Here is a 26373-nt window from a genome sequence, read left to right as displayed (position 1 = left end):
GTATCTACAGTGAAGACTCGGTTTTAAGAAAGGTTTATATAATCAGTCAGAAACTTGGGATGAATCAGAGGAAGTCAAGTATGATCTGCAAAGATACTTAGCAGGGTTCACATATAATGATATAAACTAAATCAATGAATAAACAATTGCTAAGATTTAGATATTCTCAGAACCAACACTGCTTGATCTTCTTCTAATAACATTATCTTCTACGTAAAACACAAACCTTTGTGAACAACCTTATTTTGGCATTAAAAGAAAAAAGAATTCACAGATTGTTCTATGACATAAACATCCACTCAGCTGATGATAAGAATAATCGTTGAACTTTAGGAGGAAAACTGAGGATGGTTGTCCCTTGTGGCGGCATTAAATCATATACAGGGTTTTGAAGCAATAAGCACAGCAGCAATCAGCTTGGTTACCTCTTCGTTCTCCCTTTCGTTTGTTGCTTTATTTCAATGTTCATTACTATCTCTGAATGGCAATCAGACACTTCATCACTTCCATCTTCAGGATTACAGTTGTCAAACGAATGTTTAAAGGTAACAGACAAATTAGTTAATGAATGAAATTATAAGAGACAAATTGAGTTAATGAATGGTATTAAGTGTCAGGTAGCTGACCTTTAATACAATCTATTTGATTGAAGCGGAGCAAAGTGACTGCGCGTTAATTACCCTGGTGAGATAATCACCTGAGTACTTGAATAAACAACTAGTGATGTTTGTTTTAAAACTTTACCTCAATATCAGTATAGTGTTTGCTAGCACTACTCTGTCAAGAGGGACTGAAAAGGAAGTTGATTTTCATGTACAATTAAAATAAGCAGGGTGGACTGTAGCAAATTGATAGGTTATCTCTTAATTGACTGTTTCATCTGCTGCTGCATTTCCATCTTCGTCGCCTTCTGAACACTAATCAGTCCCCTCTTCACTGTCCCCCTCAAGACTAGAGTTGTATAACTGCAGAAGAATATATGACATAAGAAAGTCTCAAGTAGATGACCTTTAAAAAAGTCCATGGATTGAAGTGGAACAAAGTGGCTGAGTATACTGGATTGGCAGTTCAATAATTGAAGATAGTTCTCTAAAGTTTAAAGTCCCCGAAAAATCACTAGAAAATCTGTATGTTAAGGTAAAGCATACTAGATCTTTTGTTGATAGAACCACTCTGTTTTCTTTGGTGCTAATCTGACCTCACAAGGAACTGAGACTTGGTTTTATACTTTTATGAATGCATGATATGGGGGTTGGTTGAGATGAACTTAATAGTTAGTTAGAATATTGACAAGATGCCCAAGAGCAAGGATCCCTTAGTCCCTTACAACCTAATTTTACCAGAAAATGATGGCTCGGAATAAGTGGCACCTGATTTTCAGGAAGTTCCTTCACTGGAGATTATCTAAAATGAAGACTTAATATTTTCAGATAAACCCACGGGAAAAGGCTAGTATCTTAATAAGAACCTGTTCAGGTTTCTCACATAAACTTAAATGATAAATGTCAACTAGATGTTTCCAGAATGAGCATCGTTTATGATCTTCTCATCTATTAGTTTCCGTCGTAATGTTTCATCAGCTCACACCTTATTTTGGCACGATAAATAGTAAGCATGCATGGATTGTTCTAATTTCTGAGCATGGCATAAACAAAAGTAGCTAGATAATATACTGCAGCAAGCAGATTAATTACCTCTTCACTTCCCATTTGATTTGCATCTGTATTTCCATCTTCATAACCTTCCAAGCTGCAACCAGTCTCCACTTCACTGTCCCCTTCAGAGGAACAGTTGGCAAAGGAAAGCTGCACAAGAGAATAGACAAATTAGTCTCCCATATTTATCCTGCATGAAGAAGCCTCAGGTAGATCATTAATAAAATCTATCTGATTTAAGTGGAGCAAAGTGGCTGAACATTTTGGATGGGCCACTAGTCACTGAGAGATAATTCTCTGAAGTTCCTAAATATTCACTAGGACCCTAGGAGTCTTGTAATTTAAGATGGAGCATAGCTCAATTCTTTTTTTTGCTAGCACCACTTTGTCAACATTGGGAAACTGGAGACTTGATTTCATGGATGAGTAATGTGATTAATTGGAAACTCATTGAGATAAATTGAGTGCTTAAATAGGATCTTGACACAAAATGAGTCCACCTGCAGTGCATGTATTTCCCTATCCTTAGATGGCTGGTGTCCTGCATGGGCAACAACAGTGATTCGCCACTGGAGTATCAACAATAAAGGCCATGTTATGAAAGTTTGCATGTTCAACCAGAGGTTACTCAGATGAATCACAGGAAACAGAGGAAGGCCCTAACAAGAATTGGACTGGTGATATCATATCACCTAACTCCGTGAAAAATGATAATGTGAATTAGATGATTTCATAATTGAGATTATTCATAACTTTGTCTTCCACTAGTACCTTGCTGATGCATTCTTTCGTAAACTTACACCTTTTGCATAGACAATGTAAACAGAGAAGTAAGCATGAATATATTGCATCGATTATGACATAGACAACCTCAGCTGGATGATATAAGTATAGTTTGTTGAATTTAGGAGGCACAAACTGATTGTTTTCCACAAAATAATGTCAGATATTGTTTTCTGAAGCAAGAGCCACTCTGCCAAAGCAAATTTGTTACCACATTGCCGTCAATTTCAGTTGCATCTGCACTCGCACAACATCACTTTCCAGGCTGTAACCAATCTCCTCTTAAGAACTAGAGTACTGCACAGAACAGACAAAGTATCTCATATTAGGTCATGCATGATATAAAAGTCTTAGGTAGATGACTTTAGTGCAACATTTTTGAGTGAAGAAAAATAGCTGAATATCTTGGATTGGCAATATAGTCAGAGAGAGATAGTTCTGTAAGTCCTCGATTAATCAATATGCCGTATATGTTAAGATGGAACATACCTTAATTTTCTGTTCCTGCCACCAATCTGTCAGCCTGACGCATTCAACAATCTTAACACATTCTATCTTGAGCTTGGGTGGTATCATTTCGTTTGGTGAAATTTGGAGTTCAGGACACTTATATATGTCAAGACGATCGAGTGCCATAAGATTCTGCAAACCACTCAGCAATTTCAGTTGCAGACAGTCCTGAATGCATAAAAGTCGAAGCTTGGATGGCAGACATTCCTGTGGTAAGAGCTGGAGTTCATGACACCCAACTATACTCAAGCTACTGATAGAATGGAGATTACAGAAGGGAAGAGACTTAAGATATTGACAGCTTTCTATAATGACGGATTCAAGTGATGTAAAGGAGGAAGGGTCACCCATCCACCTCGGAAATGAACTGCCACGAAAACCGAGAATATTGAGTTGTTTGAGGCTCGGGTGAGGTTGAAGGCACTGTAACATTGGACCATCCATCTCCTTACCAACCAATCTATCTGCATCACCATCCTTTCTGACTTCTAGTTTGAAATGGACTAGACATTCTCTGTTCTTTTTGAAGTATTTACTAAATGCGGTCGGCCAGCTTAGTGTCAACTCGCTTATACTACATTTACTTTTGAGGTTGGCATTCTTGGCATCTTCTGATTCTACCATGTTCTCCAAACCTGAGATGCACACTTCCTTTTAGATTAACCAAATCCCTTAGCAATCCTACCGCGCCATGACTAATATCTCTTCTCACTTCAAGAGAAGCCTCCAGAATCTGAAGAGCCACAAGTTTGTGGATCCAAAGTGGTATGTATTGCACTCCAGATTCTAAGATATTTAGATTTCGTAGATTCCCAAGTTTCCCTATACAACTGGGCAACTCTCTGAGCCTTTTGCAGCCAGTAAGTATCAGTGTATGCAAGCTGTTAAGCTGGCAAACTGACTCAGGCAATACTTCAATCTGACAGCGACACACTGCTAGGTACCGTAGATCAACAAGGTTTCCAAGTCCTTCTGGTAATTCATGTAAATTAGATTTTCTGATAATCAATTTCTGTAAGTTGTTAAGCAGACAAATAGATTCAGGTAGACTTCCAATTCTACTGGTGGCGATTTTAAGGTATTGTAGGTTACTTAAGTTTCCTATTCTTTCTGGTAAATCTTCAAGTTGTCTCCAATGTGCAAGAACCAATATCTGCAGATTGTAAAGGAGGCATATTGATTGAGGTAGACTTTTCATGTCAGAGTTAACAAGGAGAACATGTCGCAGGTGCTTCAAATTGCCTATTGAATCTGGTAGGCTTTTAGAATGTAAATTCAACTCCAAAGCCCTTAAGCACTGAGCTTTTGCAAGATCACCTAGATGCCAGAGTTTTTTATAATCAGTTGCCAATATAAGTGTCCGAAGATCTGTAGATAATACTGTTTCCACATTACTTTTCATGAATAAATGACGAACTTCATTTGGAAGATCAGACATCCCACCATCGACCATCGCAAAATGTTCTTTGTCAGACATCAATCCTCCTAAATCATGAATCAAATCGTGCATCTCATATACGTTGTCAGCCTCTCCATATATAGTAGATTGGTCAAAAGGATGATCAATAAATGACCTCCTCATTAATTCATCAACATATTCAGTACCAATCTCTTCCGTTGTTTTTCTACTGTTAGACTGTATGTAACCTTGGGCAATCCATAGGTGAATCAACTGTATTTTTGACAGCTGATAGTTCTTAGGGAACATGGAGCAGAATCGGAAGCAGGGCTTCAGATACGATGGCATACGTTGATAGCTAATACGAAGGGCTACAAAAGTCTCATTGTCGACGTCTGATTGCCATTCTTCACTTTCTAAGATCTCACTCCAACAATCTTCATCCACCTCGAATCTCAAAAGGCTTGCAAGTGACTTCACAGCCAGCGGTAGGCCACCACACTTGCTCACAATTTCTTTTCCTATTTTCTCCAAGTTTGATCGCTCAACGCAATCCATGCCGCCAAATGCATAATGCTGAAACAAAGCCCAGCATTGATCCTCAGGTAAGTAGCCAAGTCGATAAGGGGACAATGTCTTCATGACAACGGCAACCCCATCGTTCCTCGTGGTCACAAGGATTTTTACCATTTTTGCGCACAACAGAGGAGCCTGCAGTAATTCCCAGTCGCTATGCTGCTCATTCCACACATCATCAAGAACAAGCAGTACCTTCTCCCCCCTAACTAGGTCCATAAGATTCCCCTGCAATGCGCTCAGTTCTGTGAGAGGACAACTCCCTAGGGAAATAGACTCGATCATCGCCTTTGTGAGCCGCCTGACATCAAAATCCTCAGAGACGCTTACCCATCCGGTTTGATCAAAGCTTCGGCATACCCTCGGATCATTGTATACGAGTTTGGCGAGCGTGGTTTTTCCCAGTCCCCCTTTGCCAATAATAGCAATCACAGAAACACTACTTGCCTTATCATAATCAGAGAGTAATAATTCGATTACCTCCTCCTTTTCTTCCGTCCTACCGAAAACACTGGATTTATCGACAAAATAGCCAGTTGGCGGAGGATACCTTGCAGCATGAGGGCGCCTCTTTCCATCTTCCTCTCGCAACCGGAGCTTTTCCCGATCTTTGTTTATCTCATTGAATCTGCTTCTGATCGCTCTGACCTTTTCCGCCATGCCTTCCGGAACCAGAGCTCTGATCGGAAGAGAATGACTTGGTGATGAACTGCCCACTTGCACTATCTTCCTCTTGCGCAGAGAATCCTTTGCCACAAAGTCTGTTACTTGCGCTTCTTCCTCTCCCAAATGGAGGTCCTCCAGATCTACACAGATCTCGCCAAATCTTCGCTTCCTCTTGCTTGGATAGGCCACAGCGGCGGTTCTTGCCTCCGCTTTGGCCCGCATTACTTCGTAGTGGTAGTCTTCAAGAACGTCCTCAGCGGCGTAAGCGACTTCCCTGAGCTCCTTAAGCCACAGCTTGACGGATTCTTCCCTGATTTCCCTCTCCTCTGCGTCGAGAAGCGTCGCTTGGATTCCCTTCAGGGTGCTCATTGTCCAATTCAAGTCATCCTCCACGGATCCGGAGCTTTGGATCGCAGCCACCAACTTCGCCCCCAAGGTTACGATGGAGGAAAGGAGAGCTCTCGCCATGGAAGGGGAAGAAGGACGAGTGGGAGATTCGAACTTGTTAGGTGAAAGGAAGATTAGCTTTGGGAAGGGGAGAAAGAAAGAGATGTCAGTGAAGTGAATCGAATCCAATTTTACGTGAAAGTAGTCTGCAACTCTGCATTATATGTTGTGGACCACGATTTTTTGGAAGTATGCTGACTTTCTAAGTTGACTTTCAACTATCAAATGGTGGAAATGAGGGACTTTGACCTTTTCCTTCTTTAGTATTTATTATATTTCCTTGGTATTCTATCAAATGGAAAAACGACATAAACTATTTCAACAACCCTGAGATGTCATTCCCTCCCCTGTTATTATTACTATTCTTAATTATAAAAGTTAAAATCTCATTAACTAAGTATAATGAAAGATTTTATTCTATTCTTCTAAATATAACAAACTATTTCTAAAAATTAGGGTAAAATGGGAGGATAACAAATATCCCAAATACAATCATATCTCAGACTTACTCCTAAATTTAAGAATCAATCAGCATAAACATGAGAGATAAGGTAAGAGGAGTATCTTTTTTTTTTAAAGTTAAAAAGAAATATCTATAGTTGAGTCGATGTCCGATAAAGACTGAATCCGACCATTGTGGATGAAGGAGAGGATGATATGTCTCAGTCCAGAGATGTCCACGCACATTCGCACTGTCTACTGAACCATTCGTGTTGCTTTATTTATTCTTTTCTTTATTAAAGAGGAGTTGTCTACGAGAAGCGTTGCATGGATTCCTTTCTCTGTGGTCCTCCTCCACTTAGAAGCTCATATAGGGAATGGTATTTATTTATTTTATCTTAGATATCATTTATATTTTTACCATTTAACCTTTGCATATTACTTTTAATGTCTCAAAAATATCGTAAACTAATTTTATCTTCATAATAACTGAAGGAATCTCCATTCTTTCTTTATTTTTGAAAAAAAATTAAAATACTTTTTATTTGGCTTTAAAATTTACTTTTCCATTATTTTTACCTTAATCTTAAAAAACCTATTCAAATTTGTTAACATTATTTTACATATATATATATATATTATTGACTGTTATGAAAATCAACAATATAGTATTTTTGAGGTATTTTAAAACAAATTGTAGTTGCTGGATGATAAATATTTATATAGTATGATGTGAATAATAATAAAAATAGAAGAATTTATAAAGTAAATGTGGAAAATAGTAGTAATTTAGAGAATTATTCTAAAAATTAATGAATTCAAAATTAAACTTTGAGCCTCAAATTTAGCTGAGGCTCGACTCATGTATATTCTGAGTCAAGTCCGAGTTGATCATTTATTTTGACAATTATATATATATATGTGTGTGTGTGTGTGTATGTGCGCGTATGCGTAGAATATTATGAAAAAAGTGTGCAAGCTTAAATGTTTTTCTTTACAGAATCTACTAGTCCAAAAAAAATTAGAATTTTAACGGTAAGTGAAGCGATCAATATTTAAAAGAAGAGATAGCTTAGGTAGTTGAGATGATATGTAATTATGTATTATCTAATATATGACAAAATAGTAATTATAGTTATTAAATTAGTTTTTAAAAGTTGTATAGAATAAGATGAGAGAGAATAATTTATTATTATACCTAATAAGGTAGGTTATTTTTTAGTTACTACACTAAAATGAAGAGATTTATTCTAGAAATTCCATGAGTGAACTGGGACTAACCAAATTAGGCTTAGTGCAAGCATACAATTTTAATGAATAGTGATATTAAAAGAAGATTGTTCACATTTGAGAAATGCATCTGGTTACAAGGGAGAACAAAATGAAGTTAAATATAAAATTTAAAAGGATATATAGGTAGATAATATTTTTTTGAAGGTCTAAATGCAAAAGAAAACTCGTTAAATAATTACCGACTTAGAAGGATATATATATATATATATATATATATATATATATATATATATATATATACATATAAATAAGAGATTTTTAGAAAGGTATGGAATCAATTATCAATTTTAGAATAATATATATGCAAATAAGATATTTTAGAAGGGTATACATGTAAATATAAACTTTACAAGAGTATATATACAAATAAGATATTTTTAGAAGGACATACATGCCAAAAATAACTATTTTTTAAAATTAAAAATTATAATTTAGAAATAAATAATCATCTGTTCAACCGGTTATTATAATACTTAAGTTTTCAGTGTTCCTATAATCCTATCCTAGAAAAATTAGACAGTATGGAAGATGAGCTCTTCTTAAGATATGATAATTGGAGTAAGACCATCATAATATAAGACTAGCTACCATAGAATGATCCACCCAGGAAATAGGTTCCACCTGCCAGGACATGGTGTTTAATGGCTACTGGAAGTATTTAGAATGGAAACATGGTAGTTTATTCTCTTCTTCTCTCCTCTTCTCTTTAGTGGTGTCCTCGTTGTGTTCGTCGAAATATTTGCCTGGTGTTGTGTCTATGTGACCACGGACACTGGACTCTGTGCTTGTGTCAGGTTGATTAATGTACGGAAGCAGAAGGTAGAAACGAAGGGATATAATGGATTTTTAGTAAATTACTTGTTCTTCTTATTGTTCTGATTGGTATGATTGTCATTGAGAATGTTGCAGTCGTTTCTAGAGAAAGAAATAAGCAATGTTACGATCACAAACATGTACATTTAAAAGGAATGGGCTAGTTTCTTTCTAATACCTTCTCTTTTAGGAGCTGCTAGGTCAAACTTCTCTCCGCAGGTTAGTGTGCCACTTGAGCATGTTTTAAGGAAATTCTGTGCTTGACTTAGAAATGCTGAAAGAAAGAAGGAATATTTGTAGTAGTGTAAGTAAATAATGCATGGTATGAAATAATTGTGAATTTTAAGACTTATCACAATTGCAGAGTATCTAAAGTGAAGACTCGGTTTTTTGAAAGGTTTACATAATCATCAGAGGTTACTTGAGATGAATTAGAGGAAATCAAATGTGATCTGCCAATATTCTTAGCAGGAATCTCATACAATGGTATAAACTAACTCCATGAATAAACAATCGCTAAGAATTAGATATTCTCAGAACTAACACTGCTTTATTGTCTTTTCATATACAATTAAAATAAGCAGGGTTGGATTGTTTTAAATTGATAGGATACCTCTTAATTGACAGTTTCATCTGCTGCTGCATTTACATCTTTGTCGCCTTCTGACCTTCTGAACGCTAATCAGTCCCCTCTTCACTGTCCCCCTCAAGACTAGAGTTGTATAACTACAGAAGAAACGCATGACATAACAAAGCGTCAAGTAGATGACCTTTAAAGAAGTCTATGGATTGAAGTGGAGCACAGTGGCTGAGTATACTGGATTGGCAGTTCAATCATTGAAGAAGTATACTCGATAAAACCACTCTGTTGGTGTTGGGTAATTGCTAGTATGATCTCTCACAAGGAACTGAGACTTGGTTTTATGAATGCATGATATGAAGGTTGCTTGAGATGAACTGAATAGTTAGTTAGAATCTTGACAAGATGCCCAAGAGAAAGGATCACTTAGTCCCTTGCAACCTAATTTTACCAGAAAATAATGGCTCTGAATAAGTGGCACCTAATTTTAAGGAAGTTCCTTCACTGGAGATTATCTAAAATGAAGACTTAATATTTTCAGATAAACACAGCGGAAAAAGCTAGCATCTTAATAAGAATCTGTTCCAAGTTTCTCACAAAAACTTAACTGATAAATGTCAATTAGATGTTTCCAGAATGAGCATCGTTTATGATCTTCTCATCTATTAGCTTCCTTCATAATGTTTCATCAGCTCACACCTTATTTTGGCATGACAAAAAGTAAGCATGCATGGATTGTTCTAATTTCTGAGCATGGCAAAAACAAAAGTAGCTAAATGATATACTGTAGCAAGCAGATGGATTACCTCTTCACTTCCCATTTGATTTACATCTGTATTTCCATCTTCATCACCTTGCAAGCTGCAACCAATCTCCTCTTCGTTGTCCCCTTCAGAGGAATAGTTGCCAAAGGAAAGCTGCACAAGAGAATAGGCAAATTAGTCTCCCATATTTATCCGGCATCAAGAAGCCTCAGGTAGACCATTGATACAATCTATCTGATTTAAGTGGAGCAAAGTAGCTGAACATTTTGGATGGGCAATTAGTCACTGAGAGATAATTCTCTAAGTTCCTAAATATTCACTAGGACCTTAGGAATCTTGTAAGTAAAGATGGAGTTTCATGGATGAGTAACGTGATTAATTGGAAATTCACTGAGATAAATTGAGTGCTTAATTAGGATCTTGACACAAGATGATGAGCCCACCTGCAGTGCATGTTTTTCCCTATCATATTGATAGGCCTAGAGATCCGAGGGTTAGATATCTCACCCTGTACTTATACTAAAAATTATTTTACAGCTCTTATATTTTAAAAGGTTTCAAACTTGAACTTATAGTTATAATTAAAGTAAGACCATTAATTTTTCTGTCAAATTTAACTAAGCACTATGGCTATCTTTTATCCTTTAACAATATTATCTTAAAAACTTCGATGTTTTGTCTAACAAATACGATAGGAATATTTTGATCATTTTGACAGTGCTTAATTAAGTTGACAGAAAAATTAACGGTCTTATTTTAATCATAAGTGTAAGGACTAGTTTACTACTTTTGAAATAGTAAAGTAATTTTAGGCATAAGTATAAGATAATAAAATATATTTAACTCGTGATCTTATTTAAATGGCTGGTGTATGGCGTAAACCATAACAGTGATACATCATTAGAGTATCAACAATAAATACCATGTTATGAAAGGTTACAGGATCAACCAGAGGTTACTCAAGATAAATTACAAGAAATAAAGGCCCCAACAAGAACCTAAGTTGGGATATTGTATCGCCTAATTTCACGAAAAAATAATAATAGAATTAGATGATTTCAGAATCACATTATTCATAACTTTCTCTTCGACTATTATCTTGACGATGCGATTTTTTGTAAACTTACACTTTTCAGACATGTAAACAGAGAAGTAAGCATGAATATAATGCATCGAGCATGACATAGATAATCTCAGCTGGATGATCTAAGTATAGTATGTTCAGCAGTAACAAACTGATTTTCTTTTTGCAAGCAAATACTGTCAGATACTGTTTTCTGAAGCAAGAACCACTCTGCCAAAGCAAACTTGTTACCTCATTGCTATCTGTTTCAGTTGCATTTGCACTCCCATCTTCATCACTTTCCAGGCTGCAACCAATCTCCTCTTCAGAACTATAGTACTGCACAGAACAGACAAATTAGTCTCATATTAGATCATGCATGACATAAAAGTCCAAGGTATATAACTTTAGTACAATATATTTGAGTGAAGAAAAATAGCGGAATATCTTGATACCGGCAACATAGACAAAGCAAGAGAGAGTTCCGTTAGTCCTCAAATAATCAATAGATTTTAACATGTAGCATACCTTAATACTCTGTCGTTGGCACCAATTTGTCAGCCTGGGGCATTCAATAATCTCAACATGTTTTATCTTGAGCTTGGGTGGCAACGTTTCATTTGGTGAGATTTGGAGTTCAGGACATTTATGTATGTTAAGAGAATTGAGTGACATAAGATTCTGCAAACCAGTCAGCAATTTCAGTTGCAGACAATCCTGAATGTGTAAAATTTGAAGCTTGGATGGCAGACATTCCTGTGGTAAGAACTGGAGTTCGTGACACCCAACTATAGTCAAGCTGCTGATAGAATGGAGATTACAAAAGGGAAGAGACCTAAGATGTTGACAGCTTTCTATAATGATTGATTCAAGTGATGTGCAGGAGGAAGGGTCCCCCATCCATCTGGGAAATAAGCTGCCACGATAACCGAGAATATTAAGTCTTTTGAGGCTGGGGTGAGGTTGAAGGCACTCTAACATTAGACCATCCATCTCCGTACCAACCAATCTGTCTGCACCACCACCCTTACTGACTTCTAGTTTAAATTGAAGATATCCACTTGTTTCTTCGAAGTATCTAGTAAACGCTGTCGACCAGCTTAGTGTCAACTCATTTATGTTCCATTTACTTTTGAGGTTGGCATTCTTAGCATCTTCTGAGTCTACCATGTTCTCCAAACCTGAGATGCATACACTTCCTTTTAGATTATCCAAGTCCCTTAGCAATCCTAGTGCACCATGACTACTATCTCTTCGCACTTCAAAAGAAGCCTCCAGAATCTGAATAGCCACAAGTTTGTGTATCCAAAGTGGCATGTCTCGTACTCCAGATCCTAAGATATTCAGATTTTGTAGATTCCCAAGTTTTCCTATACAGCTGGGCAACTCTCTAAGCCTTTTGCAGCCAGTTAGTATTAGGGTGTGTAAGCTGTTAAGCTGACAAACTGACTCAGGCAATATTTCGATCTGACAGCAACAAACTGCTAGGTACCGTAGGTCAACAAGGTTTCCAAGTCCTTCTGGTAATTCATGTAAATCAGAGTGTCTGATAATCAATTTCTGTAAGTTGCTAAGCAGACGAATAGATTCAGGTAGCCTTTCAATTTTGGAGAAGGCAATTATAAGGTGTTGTAGGTTATTTAGGTTTCCTATTCCTTCTGGTAGATCAACAAGACTGCAACATGAAAGAACCAATATCTGCAGATTGTAAAGAAGGCATATTGATGGAGGTAGCCTTTTCCACTCAGAGTGATAAAGGAGAAGATATCGTAGGTGCTTCAAATTGCCTATTGACTCTGGTAGCTTTATAAACTGTACAGTCAACTCCAAAGCCCTTAAACACTGAACTTTTGCGAGATCACCTAGATGCCAGATTTTGTCATCATCAGTCGTCAATATAAGTGTTCGAAGATCTATAAGATTTCCTGATAACACTGTTTCCACATTATTTTTCACGAATAAGTGATGAACTTCAGCTGGAGGATCAGACATCTTACCATCGACCATCGCAAAATGTTCTCTTTCAGACATCAATCCTCCTAACTCATGAATCAAATCGTGCATCTGATATGCGCTGTCGTCCTCGCCATATAAAGTAGATTGGTCAAAAAGATGATCAATAAATGATCTCCTCATTAATTCATCAACATATTCAGTACCAATCTCTTCCATTGTTTTTCTACTGTTAGACTGTATGTAACCTAGGGCAATCCATAGTCGAGTCAGCTCTGTCTTTGACAGCTTATAATTCTTAGGGAACATGGAGCAGAATCGGAAGCAGGGCTTCAGATACGACGGCATACGTTGATAGCTAATACGAAGGGCTACAAAAGTCTCATTGTCGACGTATGATTGCCATTCTTCACTTTCTAAGATCTCTCTCCAACTATCTTCATCCACCTCGAATCTCAGAAGGCTTGCAAGTGACTTCACGGCCAGCGGTAGGCCAGCACACTTTCTCACAAATCCGTTTTCCTATTTTCTCCAAGTTTGATCGCTCAATGCAATCCATGCCACCAAATGCATAATGCTTAAACAAAGCCCAGGATTGATCCTTAGGTAAGTATCCAAGCCTATAGGGGGACAATGTCTGCATGACAACGGCAACCCCATCGTTCCTCGTAGTCACAAGGATTTTTACCATTTTTGCGCACAACAGAGGAGCCTGCAGTAATTCCCAGTCGCTAAGCTGCTCATTCCACACATCATCAAGAACAAGCAGTACCTTCTCCCCCCTAACTAGGTCCATAAGATTCCCCTGCAATGCGCTCAGTTCTGTGAGAGGACAACTCCCTTGGGAAACAGACTCGATCGTCGCCTTTGTTAGCCGCCTAACATTAAAATCCTCGGAGACGCTTACCCATCCGGTCCGATCAAAACTTTGGCATACCCTCGGATCGTTGTATACGAGTTTAGCGAGCGTGGTTTTTCCCAATCCCCCTTTGCCAACAATAGCAATCACAGAAACACTACTTGGTTCATTATGATCAGAGAGTAATAATTCGATTACCTCCTCCTTTTCCTTCGTTCTACCAAAAACACTGGATTTATCAACAAAATGGCCAGTTGGCGGAGGATATCTTGCAGCATGAGGGCGCCTCTTTCCATCTTCCTCTCGCAACCGGAGCTTTTCCCGATCTTTATTTATCTCATCGAATTTGCTTCTGATTGCTCTAACCTTTTCCGCCATGCCTTCCGGAACCAGAGCTCTGACCGGAAGAGAATGGCTTGGAGATGAGCTGCCGACTTGCACTATCTTCCTCTTGCGAAGAGAATCCTTTGTCACAAAGTCTGTTACTTGCGCTTCTTCCTCTCGCAAATGGAGGGCCTCCAGATCTACACAGACCTCGCTAAATCTTCGCTTCCTCTTGCTTGGATAGGCCACAGCGGCGGTTCTTGCCTCCGCTTTGGCCCGCATTACTTCGTAGTGGTAGTCCTCAAGAACGTCCTCAGCGGCGTAAGCGACTTCCCTGAGCTCCTTAAGCCACAGCTTGACGGATTCTTCCCTGATTTCCCTCTCCTCTGCGTCGAGAAGCGTCGCTTGGATTCCCTTCAGGGTGCTCATTGTTCAATTCAAGTCATCCTCCACGGATCCGGAGCTTTGGATCGCAGCCACCAACTTCGCCCCCAAGGTTACGATGGAGGAAAGGAGAGCTCTCGCCATGGAAGGGGAAGAAGGACGAGTGGGAGATTCGATCTTGGAAGATGAAAGGAAGATTAAGCTTTGGGAAGGAGAGAAGGAAAGAGATGTCAGTGAAGTGAATCGAACTAGAAAGTCGTCTGTATTAGTTTTTGATAGTGAGTATGCAGGAAGTTGGTTGCCTTTCTAAGTTGACTTCCAACCAACAATTAAACTATGATGAGCATACGTTAGATGCTTATCCGAAGGCACGATCGAATCAACCCAGATTGACTGCCAGCAAGGAATTCTAGCCCTCACGATACCATTTAAAAAAATTAAGGCTGTTCACTTGCCCTGTTCACCAGTGGAATATTACTTATTCAGAAAAAAAAATTATTTTTTTATACTAGAAGAAAAAAAGAAGCTAATATCTATTATTTAGTTGAAAACTAATATAATGAGTAATAATTATATTTGATATAATATTTAATTAATATTTAATTAATAAAGAATAGTACATTTATATTGAGAATTGATGATATTTTAAATTAAATAATAAAAGTAATTTTGTTTGGATATAAAGCAATAGTAGTAATTAGGCATTGTATAATTTAATAATAAATAATAATTTTAAAATATTATTAAATTAATTTGTAAAAGTTGTATATAATAAAAGTATAGAGAGCGATGAATTAATACACTAAAAGAAGAAGCTAAATTATTATTTATTTTTAAAATTTTATATTTTAAGTTATATGGTTTAGATTGAGTGAGTGATGTATATAAGAGAACGGGAGAGTACTTTGAGGGGATTTTTTTTTTTTTAATTCCCTCTTCTTAGTGTAGAGAACTGACGTATTCGACGGTTTGCTCTCCAGGTCTTCTTGCCAATCTAAATACTCTAAACTTGGATAGAGATGGTGATCAGGACTATTCGGAAGCGACTTTGCTTATAAGAAAATTGAGCAAAAAGGTTTATATTGTGGAGGTTTATGCTCAATAATAGAGAGATAAGATTTCTTTATTTATATCTCATATTCTTGGTAATGTAAATAGTCCGACGTTGGGTGACTCTGTCGTAGTTACTAGGGTAGTGCACTAATAATATTTCTTATTTTTCTACATATTTGTACATCTCATGGGTAAGTATTCCTGGAGATATAAGTATTTTACTTCTAATGGCAGGAGGTGGCCCTTCCCTTTTCTTTCCAACAAATGCCACTCGAAGATATGCTGGCATTTTATCTTTCATCTCCCTTCGGCACTCTAAATTTCACCACATCCTTATCGGCAAATTCCTGATGTAAGTCGGCAATGTAGGAATGTGATTAAGCTATTCAGGCATTTCATAGTCCAAAAGGGCTACGCATGTATGTGATCATCAAATAATACTTCGTATATGGGTGTTTAGTTACAGCTTCAGTACCTCTTTATTGAAACTTGACGAAGAAATAAATCCTTTCCCCAACAGTTAGCCAACCTGAAGGGATAACCTCAGATCACTCTCAAAGGAAGAGGATGAAGTTGATGGAGAGCTTTGGATCGTGCCCACAAACTTCGAGCCCAAAGAGAGGATAGAGGAGATCACTACTCTGCCCATTTCAGGGCCCTCTCAGCTTTCTTCTCATCCTCCTTACTCACTCAGGCACAGAGACGAGTAACAAAAGAGAGAAATGAAGGAGAGGGATTGCACCGCAAGATTTGGTACCTTTCTGGGCATGACGAAGTCAACGTAGGCTGCTATATTGCAATAATGGAAATTGAGATAAACTAATCGAAATTTAAAATAGATGTTCTCAGAATTAACTCTAGTTTATTTTGACAATGAAAAGAAATTTGAAGAACAATTCATGGATTTTCTACGGCATGAGCAATCTCAGCTTGATGATTGATGAATGCTTGAACTTGAGGAGGTTGGAATGGATGGTTGTTCTCTGTCGGCAATTAAAATCAGTCGCGGTTTTCTGAAGTGCTATTATCTGCAGCAATCAGCTTGCTTACCTCTTCCTTGCAGATTTCAGTTGTTTATTTCCTCTGAATCCTCATCACCATCTGGATTGCCATCAGACTTCTCCCCACGTCCCTCTTTAGAACCATGTTTGTCAAAATAAAACTGCAAAAACCAGTTAGAAGGTTAGCGAGCATGAATCAGCTTCTCTCATAAGACAATTCAAACCATTCCAATTGCTGCTATGACTGGAACTTCATAAAAAAAAACCCCAGTTAGATGGGTAGTGAGAGCATGAATCAGCTTTTGATGCATTTTCGGCAGTCTGGCAGAACCAAATAGTTTCTAAGCTGCAAAACACACATCCTGTTTCAGACAACATTACTTTCATATTTATTTTAGATAGCCTAAGCAGGGATTTTGAATGCATTACACTGAACTGCTCATTATGTTCCAACGAAGAATTAGAAAGACGTGGAGCTTATTAGCAAAGTCACAACATCTAAGTAGGATATGAGCAAGGTCACAGGAACGAATGGTGACAACTTTTAGAAATTATGGAAGGAACCGGTGGTGTACATGGTCAATTCAGTGAATATAGAATATTAATAAACCAAATGAAAGGGAAAACAGTTCATCACTTCAACTTTACATATAGTTTCTAAACTATACATATACTACCTCATCATCATCATAGTCCTGAAATTCCAGAAGCCATTCCATATGAAATTGATCTCCTGTAGCAGAAGTATATTGCTTGATGTTATGTCGCTGGCACCAATCTGTTAGTCTGGGGCAGGACTTAATCATAATATGCTGTGCCATGAGTTTGGCCGGCAGTGAGTTGTTTGGTGAGATTTGGAGTAGACAACAATTTGATAAATCCAATCGTTCCAAGGACATAAGATCCTGCAACCCGTCCAGTGATTCCAGCTCCGGACAGCCAAAAATGCATAGATGTTGAATCCTGAATGGCAACGATCCCTCTGGTAATTGCTGGAGTTTATGACAACTGCTTATAGTCAAGCTATTGACGGAGGAGAAATTGCTGAAGTGAAGAGATCTAAATTGAACACAACCTTTTATACTGATCGATTCAAGCGATGCACAGGAAGAGGGATCAAGCATCCAACTCGGAAATGTTGTAGCGTCATAACCAATTACTGTGAGTTTCTTGAGGTTGGGGTGAGGTTGAAGGAACTCTAGTATTTGACCATGCATCTCTGTACCAACCAATGTGTCTTTTTCTCTCTCCAAGAAAAGATGAAAAGTGTCTGCAGTAACCCAATTGTTCTGCCAATCTACTGTCAACTCGCTTAACTTACACTTACTCTTGAGGTTAGCATTCTTGGCATCTTCTGCTCTGACCAAGTTGGCCAATCCTGAGATCCAGAGTTTTCCTTTGAGATTTACTAAGTCCCTTAACAATCCTATCCCACCGTGGTTGTGTCCTATTCTCACTTTAAGAGGTGTGGCTTTCAGACTCTCAAGGGCTGTGAGTTTGTGAATCCCAAGTGGCATGTCTATGACCCCAGAATTTAAAAGATTTAGGTCCTGTAGATTCTGTAGGTTTCCTATATCACCAGGCAAATTTTTGAGCCTTCGACAGCCGGTTAGTTTCAACTTCTGCAATCTGTTAAGCTGACAAATTGATTCAGGCAATACTTTAATTTGGCAATGGCACACTGCAAGTTGTCGCAGATCAATAAGCTTTTCAAGTCCTTTGGGCAATTTATGTAACCCGTAACAGTGTTTGAGAATCAGTATCTGTAAGTTGCTAAGCAGACAAATAAATTCAGGTGTCTTTTCAATAGTAGAATATGAGATTTTAAGGTATCGAAGGTTTTCAAGATTTCCTATCTCTTTTGGTAATTCTGGAAGCGATATGAAACAGAGAACCAATATTTGAAGATTGTAAAGGACACAGAGGTCTTTAGTTACCATTTTTGGAACAGAATGTTGCAGCTGAAGATATCGTAGGTTCTTTAGATTTCTTATTGTATTGGGATGCTCCATCATAAAATGTCTTTCCAGCACCAATGCCCTTACATGTGGTGATTTTGCAAGATCCAAACATGATATATTTGAAGAATTATCAACTACAAGTGTCCGAAGAGCTGTAAGATTTCTAGAGAACAGCGGTCCAACATTACCTCTTACGTGTAAATGGCGAACTCCATCTGGAAGATCAGACAACTCATCACCAGTTATCAGGAAGTGTTCATCCCCTGAAGTCTTTCTTGCTAAATCGTGAATTAAAGCATGCATCTTATAACTACTGTCATCCTCATCGTAACTGGTATAATTGCCAGAATGAAGATGCTGATGATGATCAAGAAATGACCTCTCAATTAGTTCATCAACATATTTGAAAGCAATCTCCTTCATTGATTTTGTACCTTTAGATTGTAGGTAACCATGGGCCATCCACAGTCCGAACAGTTCATCCTTTACAAAAGCGTGATCCTTAGGGAACATCGAGAAGAACCGGAAGCATGGCCTCAGATATGCGGGCATACGTTGATAGCTTATTTCAAGCGCTGTCAACGTCTCATTCTCCTCATGTGACTGCCATTCATCACTTTCTAAGATGTCTCTCCAGGTTTCTTCATTCACATCAAATCTCAGTAGGCTTGCAAGTGACTTCACGGCCAACGGTAAGCCACCACACTTCCTCATAATCTGCCTTCCAATTTCTACTAGGTTTGGTTCTTCATTACGATCATCAACTCTGCCAAATGCATAATGCTGAAACAAGGACCAGCATTGATCCCCAGGCAAGTAGCCAAGCAAATAAGGAGGCACCGTTTTCATGATGTCAGCAACCGAAACATTCCTTGTGGTCACGAGAATCATTGCCTTTTTCGCAGCCACTAGAGGAACCCGCAGCATTTCCCAGAGGCTTGGCCGCTCATTCCACACATCATCAAGAATGAATAATACCTCTCTCCCCATCACTTGGATCCTAAGATTCTTCTGTAATGTGCTCAGTTCTGTGAGATGACAGCTATTTCCACCAACAGACTCGATCATTGCCTTGGTAAGCCTTTCGACATCAAAATCCTCGGAGACGCATATCCATCCCCTTTCATTAAAGCTTTCGCATACCCTCGGGTCATTGAAGACAAGTTGAGCAAGGGTGGTTTTCCCCAGTCCCCCTTTTCCAACAATAGCAATGACTGAAACTTTATTACCATGGTCAGTAAGTAAAAGGTCAATTACCTCCTCCTTTTCCTTCTCTCTGCCAAAAATGTTGGAATGATCAATCAAATGGCTGGTTGGGGCCGGATTTCTTGTGGTGTCAGGTTGCCTACTCCCATATTCTTCTCGCAACCTGAGCTTCTCCCGTGCAACAGCAATGTCGGCAAATCTGCTGCGGATTGCTTTGATCCTTTCTGCGAAGCTGTCTAGGATCTGAGCTTTGATCGAAAGAGGAGAAGAAGAAGAAGATGATGATGATTGCTTCCTCTTGTGAGAATCTGCTGTTGCTTCGCCTCTTGCGTCAACTTTGGCCCTCATGACTTCATAGTTGTACTCACCAATAACATCCTCAGCATCGTAGGCGACTTCCTTGAGCTCCTTCAGCCACAGCTTCATGGCTTCTTCTCTGATCTCCCTCTCCTCCATATCGCTAAGCGTCACTTGGGTTCTCTCCAGAGTCCTTATAATCCACCATAGATCATTTTCTGAAGCTCTATGCTCTGCAGCAATCAGCTTGCTTACATCTTCCTTGCAGATTTCATTTGAATTCTCATCACCATCTAGATTGCCATCAGACTTCTCTCCACATTCCTCTTTAGAACTATGTTTGTCTAAATAAAACTGCAAAAACCAGTTAGAAGGTTAGTGAGCATGAATAAGCTTCTCTCATAAGACAACTTAAACTATTCCAATTGCTGCTATGGCTGGAACTTCATAAAAAGCCCCAGTTAGATGGGTAGTGAGAGCATGAATCAGCTTTTGATGCATTTTGGCAGTCTGGCAGAACCAAATAGTTTCTAAGCTGCAAACTGCACATCCTTTTTCAGACAGTAACTTTCATATTTACTTTAGATATCCTAAGCAGGGATTTTGAGTGCATTACAAGGTCACAGGAACAAATGGTGACAACTTTTAGAAATTATGGAAGGAACTGGTGGTGTACATGGTCAACTCAGTGAATATAGAACATTAATAAACCAAAGGAAAGGGAAAACAGTTCAGCACTTCGACTTTACATATTCTTTGTAGCATGAGTTCATCTTCCACACAATAGCAAAATCAAACATATAACAGGATTTAGGTGTCAAAAAAGATGTTTGTTCAATCATGAGCAAAGTCTTCTGAGCATGGACCTAGATGGATGATGCAAGTATAGTTCAATTTAAGGATGCTGTTTTCCATTGGCAAGTAAAACCGGTATAGTTTCTGAAGCAGGAGCCACTAAAGAAAAGATATTACTTACCTTCGTTGCATTTCCATCATCATCATATTTTGGACGAAGAAAACGACCTCTGCGAGGTCCGTATGTTGCAAACCTCTCCTTGACGTTATGTTGCTGGCACCAATCTGTTAGCCTGGGGCAAGAAATGATCGTAATATGTTGTGCCATGAGTTTGGCTGGCAGTGCGTCGTTTGGTGAGATTTGGAGTTGCCAACAATCTGATAAATCCAATCGCTCCAAAGACATAAGATCCTGCAACCCGTCCAGTGATTCCAGCTTCGGACATTTACGAATGCATAGATGTCGAACCCTGAATGGCAACGATCCCTCTGGTAATTGCTGGAGTTTATGACAACTGTGTATAGTCAAGCTATTGACGGAGGAGAAATTGCCGAAGTGAAGAGATCTAAGTTGAACACAACCTTTTATACTGATCGAATCAAGCGATGCACAGGAAGAGGGATCAAGCATCCAACTCGGAAATGTTGTAGCGTCATAACCAATTACTGTGAGTTTCTTGAGGTTGGGGTGAGGTTGAAGGAACTCTAGTATTTGACCATGCATCTCTGTACCAACCAATGTGTCTGTATCTCTCTCCAAGTGAACTCTTAAAGTGTCTTTAGGAACCCAATGAGTAAACAAACCGTGCCAATCTAGTGTCAACTCACTTAACTTACACTTACTCTTGAGGTTGGCATTCTTGGCATCTTCTGCTCTGACCAAGTTGGCCAATCCTGAGATATAGAGTTTTCCTTTGAGATTTGCTAAGTCCCTTAACAATCCTATCCCACCGTGGTTGTGTCCTATTCTCACTTTAAGACACGTTGCTTTCAGACTCTGAAGGGCTGTGAGTTTGTGAATCCCAAGTGGCATGCATTCGACACCAGAATCTAAAAGATTTAGTTCCCGTAGATTTCGTAGGTTTCCTATATCACCAGGCAAATCTATGAGCCTTCCACAGCCGTTTAGTATCAACTTCTGCAATCTGTTAAGCTGACAAATTGATTCTGGCAATACTTTAATTTGGCAATAGCACACTGCAAGTTGACGCAGATCAACAAGCTTTTCAAGTCCTGGCAATTCATGTAGCCCATAACAGTGATTCAGAATCAGTATCTGTAAGTTGCTAAGCAGACAAATAGATTCAGGTGTCTTTTCAATGGTAGAGTAAGAGATTTTAAGATACTGAAGGTTTTCAAGGTTTCCCATCTCTTTTGGTAACTCTAGAAGAGATATGAAACAGAGGACCAATATTTGAAGATTGTAAAGGACACAGATGTCTTTAGTTACCATTTCAGGAACAGAATGCTGGAGCTGAAGATAGCGTAGGTTCTTTAGGTTTCTTATTGAATTGGGGAGCTCCATCATGAAATGTCTTTCCAACACCAATGCCCTTACACGTGGTGATTTTGCAAGATTCAAACATGATATATCTGAAGAATTATCAACTACAAGTGTCCGAAGAGCTGTAAGATTTCTAGAGAACAGCAGTCCAGCATTACCTGTTACATGTAAATGGCAAACTCCATCTAGAAGATCAGGCAACTCATCACCAGCTATCAGAAAATGTTCACCGCCTGAAGTCTTTCTTGCTAAATCATGAATTAGATCATGCATCTTATAACAACTGGCATCCTTATCATAACTGGTGTAATTGCTAGAATGATGATGATGATGATGATGATGATGATCAAGAAATGACCTCTCTATTAGTTCATCGACATATTCAGAAGCAATCTCTTCCATTGATTTTGTACCTTTAGATTGTAGGTAACCATGGGCCATCCACAGTCTGAACAGTTCGCCCTTTACAAAATCATGATCCTTAGGGAACATCGAGAAGAACCGGAAGCATGGCTTCAGATATGCGGGCATACGTTGATAGCTTATTTCAAGTGCTGCCAACGCCTCATTCTCCTCTTGTGACTGCCATTCATCACTTTCTAAGATATCTCTCCAGCTTTCTTCATTCACATCACATCTCAGAAGGCTTGCAAGTGACTTCACGGCCAACGGTAAGCCACCACACTTCCTCGTGATCTGCCTTCCAATTTCTACCAGGTTTGGTTGTTCATTGCGATCATCAACTCCGCCGAATGCATAATGCTGAAACAAAGACCAGCATTGATCCACAGGCAAGTAGCCAAGCAAATAAGGAGGCACCGTTCGCATGATGTCGGCAACTGGAAGATTCCTTGTAGTCACGAGAATCATTGCCTTTTTCGCAGCCATTAGAGGAATCCGCAGCACTTCCCAGAGGCTTGGCCTTTCATTCCACACATCATCAAGAATGAACAATACCTTTGTCCACATCAATTTGTCCATAAGATCCTTCTGTAATGTGCTCAGTTCTGTGAGATGACAGCTCTCTCCAGTAACAGACTCGATCATTGCCTTGGTAATCCTTTCGACGTCAAAATCCTCGGAGACGCATATCCATCCCCTTTCATTAAAGCTTTGGCGTACCCTCGGGTCGTTGAAGACAAGTTGAGCGAGGGTGGTTTTCCCCAGTCCCCCTTTTCCAACAATAGCAATGACTGAAACTTCATTACCATGGTCAGTAAGTAAAAGGTCAATTACCTCCTCCTTTTCCTTCTCTCTGCCAAAAATGTTGGAATAATCAATCAAATGGCTGGTTGGGGCCGGATTTCTTGTGGTGTCAGGTCGCCTACTCCCATATTCTTTTCGCAACCTGAGCTTCTCCCGTGCATCAGCAATGTCGTCAAATCTGCTGCGGATTGCTTTGATCCTTTCCGCGAAGCTGTCCAGAGTCTGAACTTCGATCGAAAGAGGAGAAGATGATGATGGTGACGATGGATGCTTTCTCTTGCGGTCTCTTGCCTCAACTTTGGCCCTCATGACTTCATAGTCGTACTCACCAAGAACATCCTCAGCATCGTAAGCGACTTCCTTGAGCTCCTTCAGCCACAGCTTAACGGATTCATCCCTGATCTCTCTGTGCTCCGCATCGCTAAGCGTCGCTTGAATTCTCTCCAGAGTCCTCATTATCCACCTCAGATCATTCTCAAAAGAAGAGGATGAAGTTGATGTAGAGCTTTGGATCATGCTCATCAACTTCGCGCCAAAAGCGAGGACAGAGGAGATCGTCACTCTGGCCATGTCACAACCCTCTCAGTTTCGTTCCCAGAGACGAGTAACAAAAGAGAGAAATGAAGCCAATCCAATCTAGGCTGCTATACTGCAAAGATTGGAAAATGAGGACAAGTGTTCGGTATCTCGCTGCTTCATTGATCGAGTCGACAGCATGAGTACTTTTCATGTGGAGAATAAACTTTTTTTATAAAAAAATATTAAATTTATTATGTCATTATGTAAGAAACAATACTTAATAATCCCCAGATTAAAAAAACATCACATGGCCACAGAAGTCGGTGGGCAAAATCTCTATCAAATCATCCATCCATTGTTAGCTCGATCCCAATATCGCATGGATTCCGCTCATAGACGAAGGTGATTTTTATATTTTATGTTACAACAGTAACAATGGAGGAAAGTTGCCAGAAGCTTCAGCGAGCGGGAGATTAGAACTTAGAAGGTGAAGAAGGAAGAAGGACAAGGGGAAGGATGTGTGAGGAGAGGCATTGTCAAATCCATACAACGTGAAGGCGAATTCAATCCCATCGAATCACAAAGTCTAAGTTGAACCTTCTCGGCATGCAGAGAAATGGTTTAGTGCTTAAATCACAGGTTAAAAAAATAGAGAAAAATGTCAGTGTAAGAAATCAAAATAGAGTTTCTCCGAAAACAACAAGCCCTTTTACAAGCTGATAGGTTAAACTAGACTCAAGGATGCTATTGAAGCCGAGGAGCACTTTTTAAAGGAAACGCAGGACTTGCTTTAGAAATGGTTAAAAGGTAAAATTAAAGTAAGAGAAGTAAAGCAACATGCCAACATGTGAAATAATAATATCTCTTACGCCATTCTTTTAAGAATCAGTCACGGTTTTCTGGTGGCCGGCCCTCCACTTTTGATCAAAGTGCTAGGGTTTTGCGTCTCGGATCTAAATCTATCTTTTTCTTTTCTCCTCTTTAAGAGTGTCCTCGTTATGTTCGTCGAAATGTTTGCCTGGTGTTTTGTCTGTGACCACGGACACTAGAATCTATGCTTATGTCGGTGGATTAATATATAGAAGCATAAGGTAGAATTAGAGGTGGAATTAAGTTGTGTTAAGGTGGGTTTTGGATCAACTTCACTTTAACGCGAATAAAATTTGATTATTAAAGGGATAGTATTTAGTAGACACGATTATAAATTGATTATTAAATGAGTAATATGATATGATTCGTGTAACTTATTTAATATAGATAAGTCGTGTTAACATGACACAATAACATATTTAACACAACACGAATGACATATTAATATTAACCCTATATAAAAGTTAATATTGATTGATTTATCCTACGTAAATGGTGTATTATATGAAAACAAAATAAGTTTTTTTAACTAAAAACTCGTACAATATAAAAATAATAATTCTAATAATTCATCATAATATTAATCTATACAGCATAGTTTTAACTATCGTAACGATTATTTAGTGTGATATAAAGTGGATAAAAAAATAAAAATAAGTATTTTATTTTTTATAAAATTATTATGAATACATTGTGATTTGATATAAAATAGATTGACAGAATATATAATAAAGTTAAATTAGTAATTGAGTTAATATATAGTATAAGATATAATTTTGATAAATAATATTTATATTATAATAATATTATAATAATATTTAGCTGATATTCTGAAATAAAAAATTATATTTAAAAATAAAAAAAATATTCCTAACATGAACAGGAGCTAAGTGTTAGTAGCGGAGTCAATCCTGGTTGCCACATTATAATAATGGAAAATGAGTAGAAGTCGACGATTTCTCAGTGCTCCAGTCACTCGCTTATAGTCTTTCGGCATATTTTGGGAGACGTCCGACGCGAATCCAACAAGACGAGCATAGCGGATGGATGGTCGGCTTGAGATGCTGTCGGTCACGGATTTGCATTTCTTGGTTGGATGTCAGGATTGGGACAGAGAAGATGCCAAGCCAGCTGATCATGTTCGACTCGGGCAGGAACGTATTGACCTGCGAGCATATCTGCTCTAATCCTATGGGCTCGGACCGACCCAGATGAGATCGACCTGCACCCAACTTAAACCGGGTCATAATAACCTCTTTTTAAGTGAACGTAAATCTCTAATATAGTCGTTACTAGTAATGTCGCAACTTGACAACTAAATCTAATGCATAAGTTAACGTTTGTTTTTCCCCTCTCTGCAATTGTCAAATGTGATCCCCAACCTACTAATCCAATGAGAAAAACCCGGCAATATGTCAACAACCTGACTCTACAAATGAAAGAAATAGAGA

The 26373-nt window shown here is 38.6% G+C and overlaps 1 protein-coding gene across 1 annotated transcript; it reads right to left on the bottom strand.

The window, feature by feature from the left end:
* Positions 1 to 171: 171 nt before the first annotated feature.
* On the bottom strand, positions 172 to 24633 carry LOC140761311 (uncharacterized). The gene is given in 11 exon segments (XM_073098584.1): positions 172 to 510; positions 627 to 965; positions 1695 to 2735; positions 2928 to 6114; positions 9970 to 10080; positions 11243 to 11329; positions 11519 to 13453; positions 13455 to 14550; positions 16631 to 16725; positions 17242 to 20382; positions 21005 to 24633. Coding segments are annotated over 8 exon segments (12150 nt in total). The 5' UTR covers positions 24104 to 24633; the 3' UTR covers positions 172 to 510; positions 627 to 965; positions 1695 to 2735; positions 2928 to 3528.
* Positions 24634 to 26373: the final 1740 nt, after the last annotated feature.

This window comes from Typha angustifolia, chromosome 6, assembly GCF_048772165.1.
Source record: "Typha angustifolia cultivar Huaian chromosome 6, ASM4877216v1, whole genome shotgun sequence".
Lineage (NCBI taxonomy): Eukaryota > Viridiplantae > Streptophyta > Magnoliopsida > Poales > Typhaceae > Typha > Typha angustifolia.
Note: the sequence above shows the minus strand (reverse complement) of the source record. Positions and strands in the feature narration are given on the sequence as shown.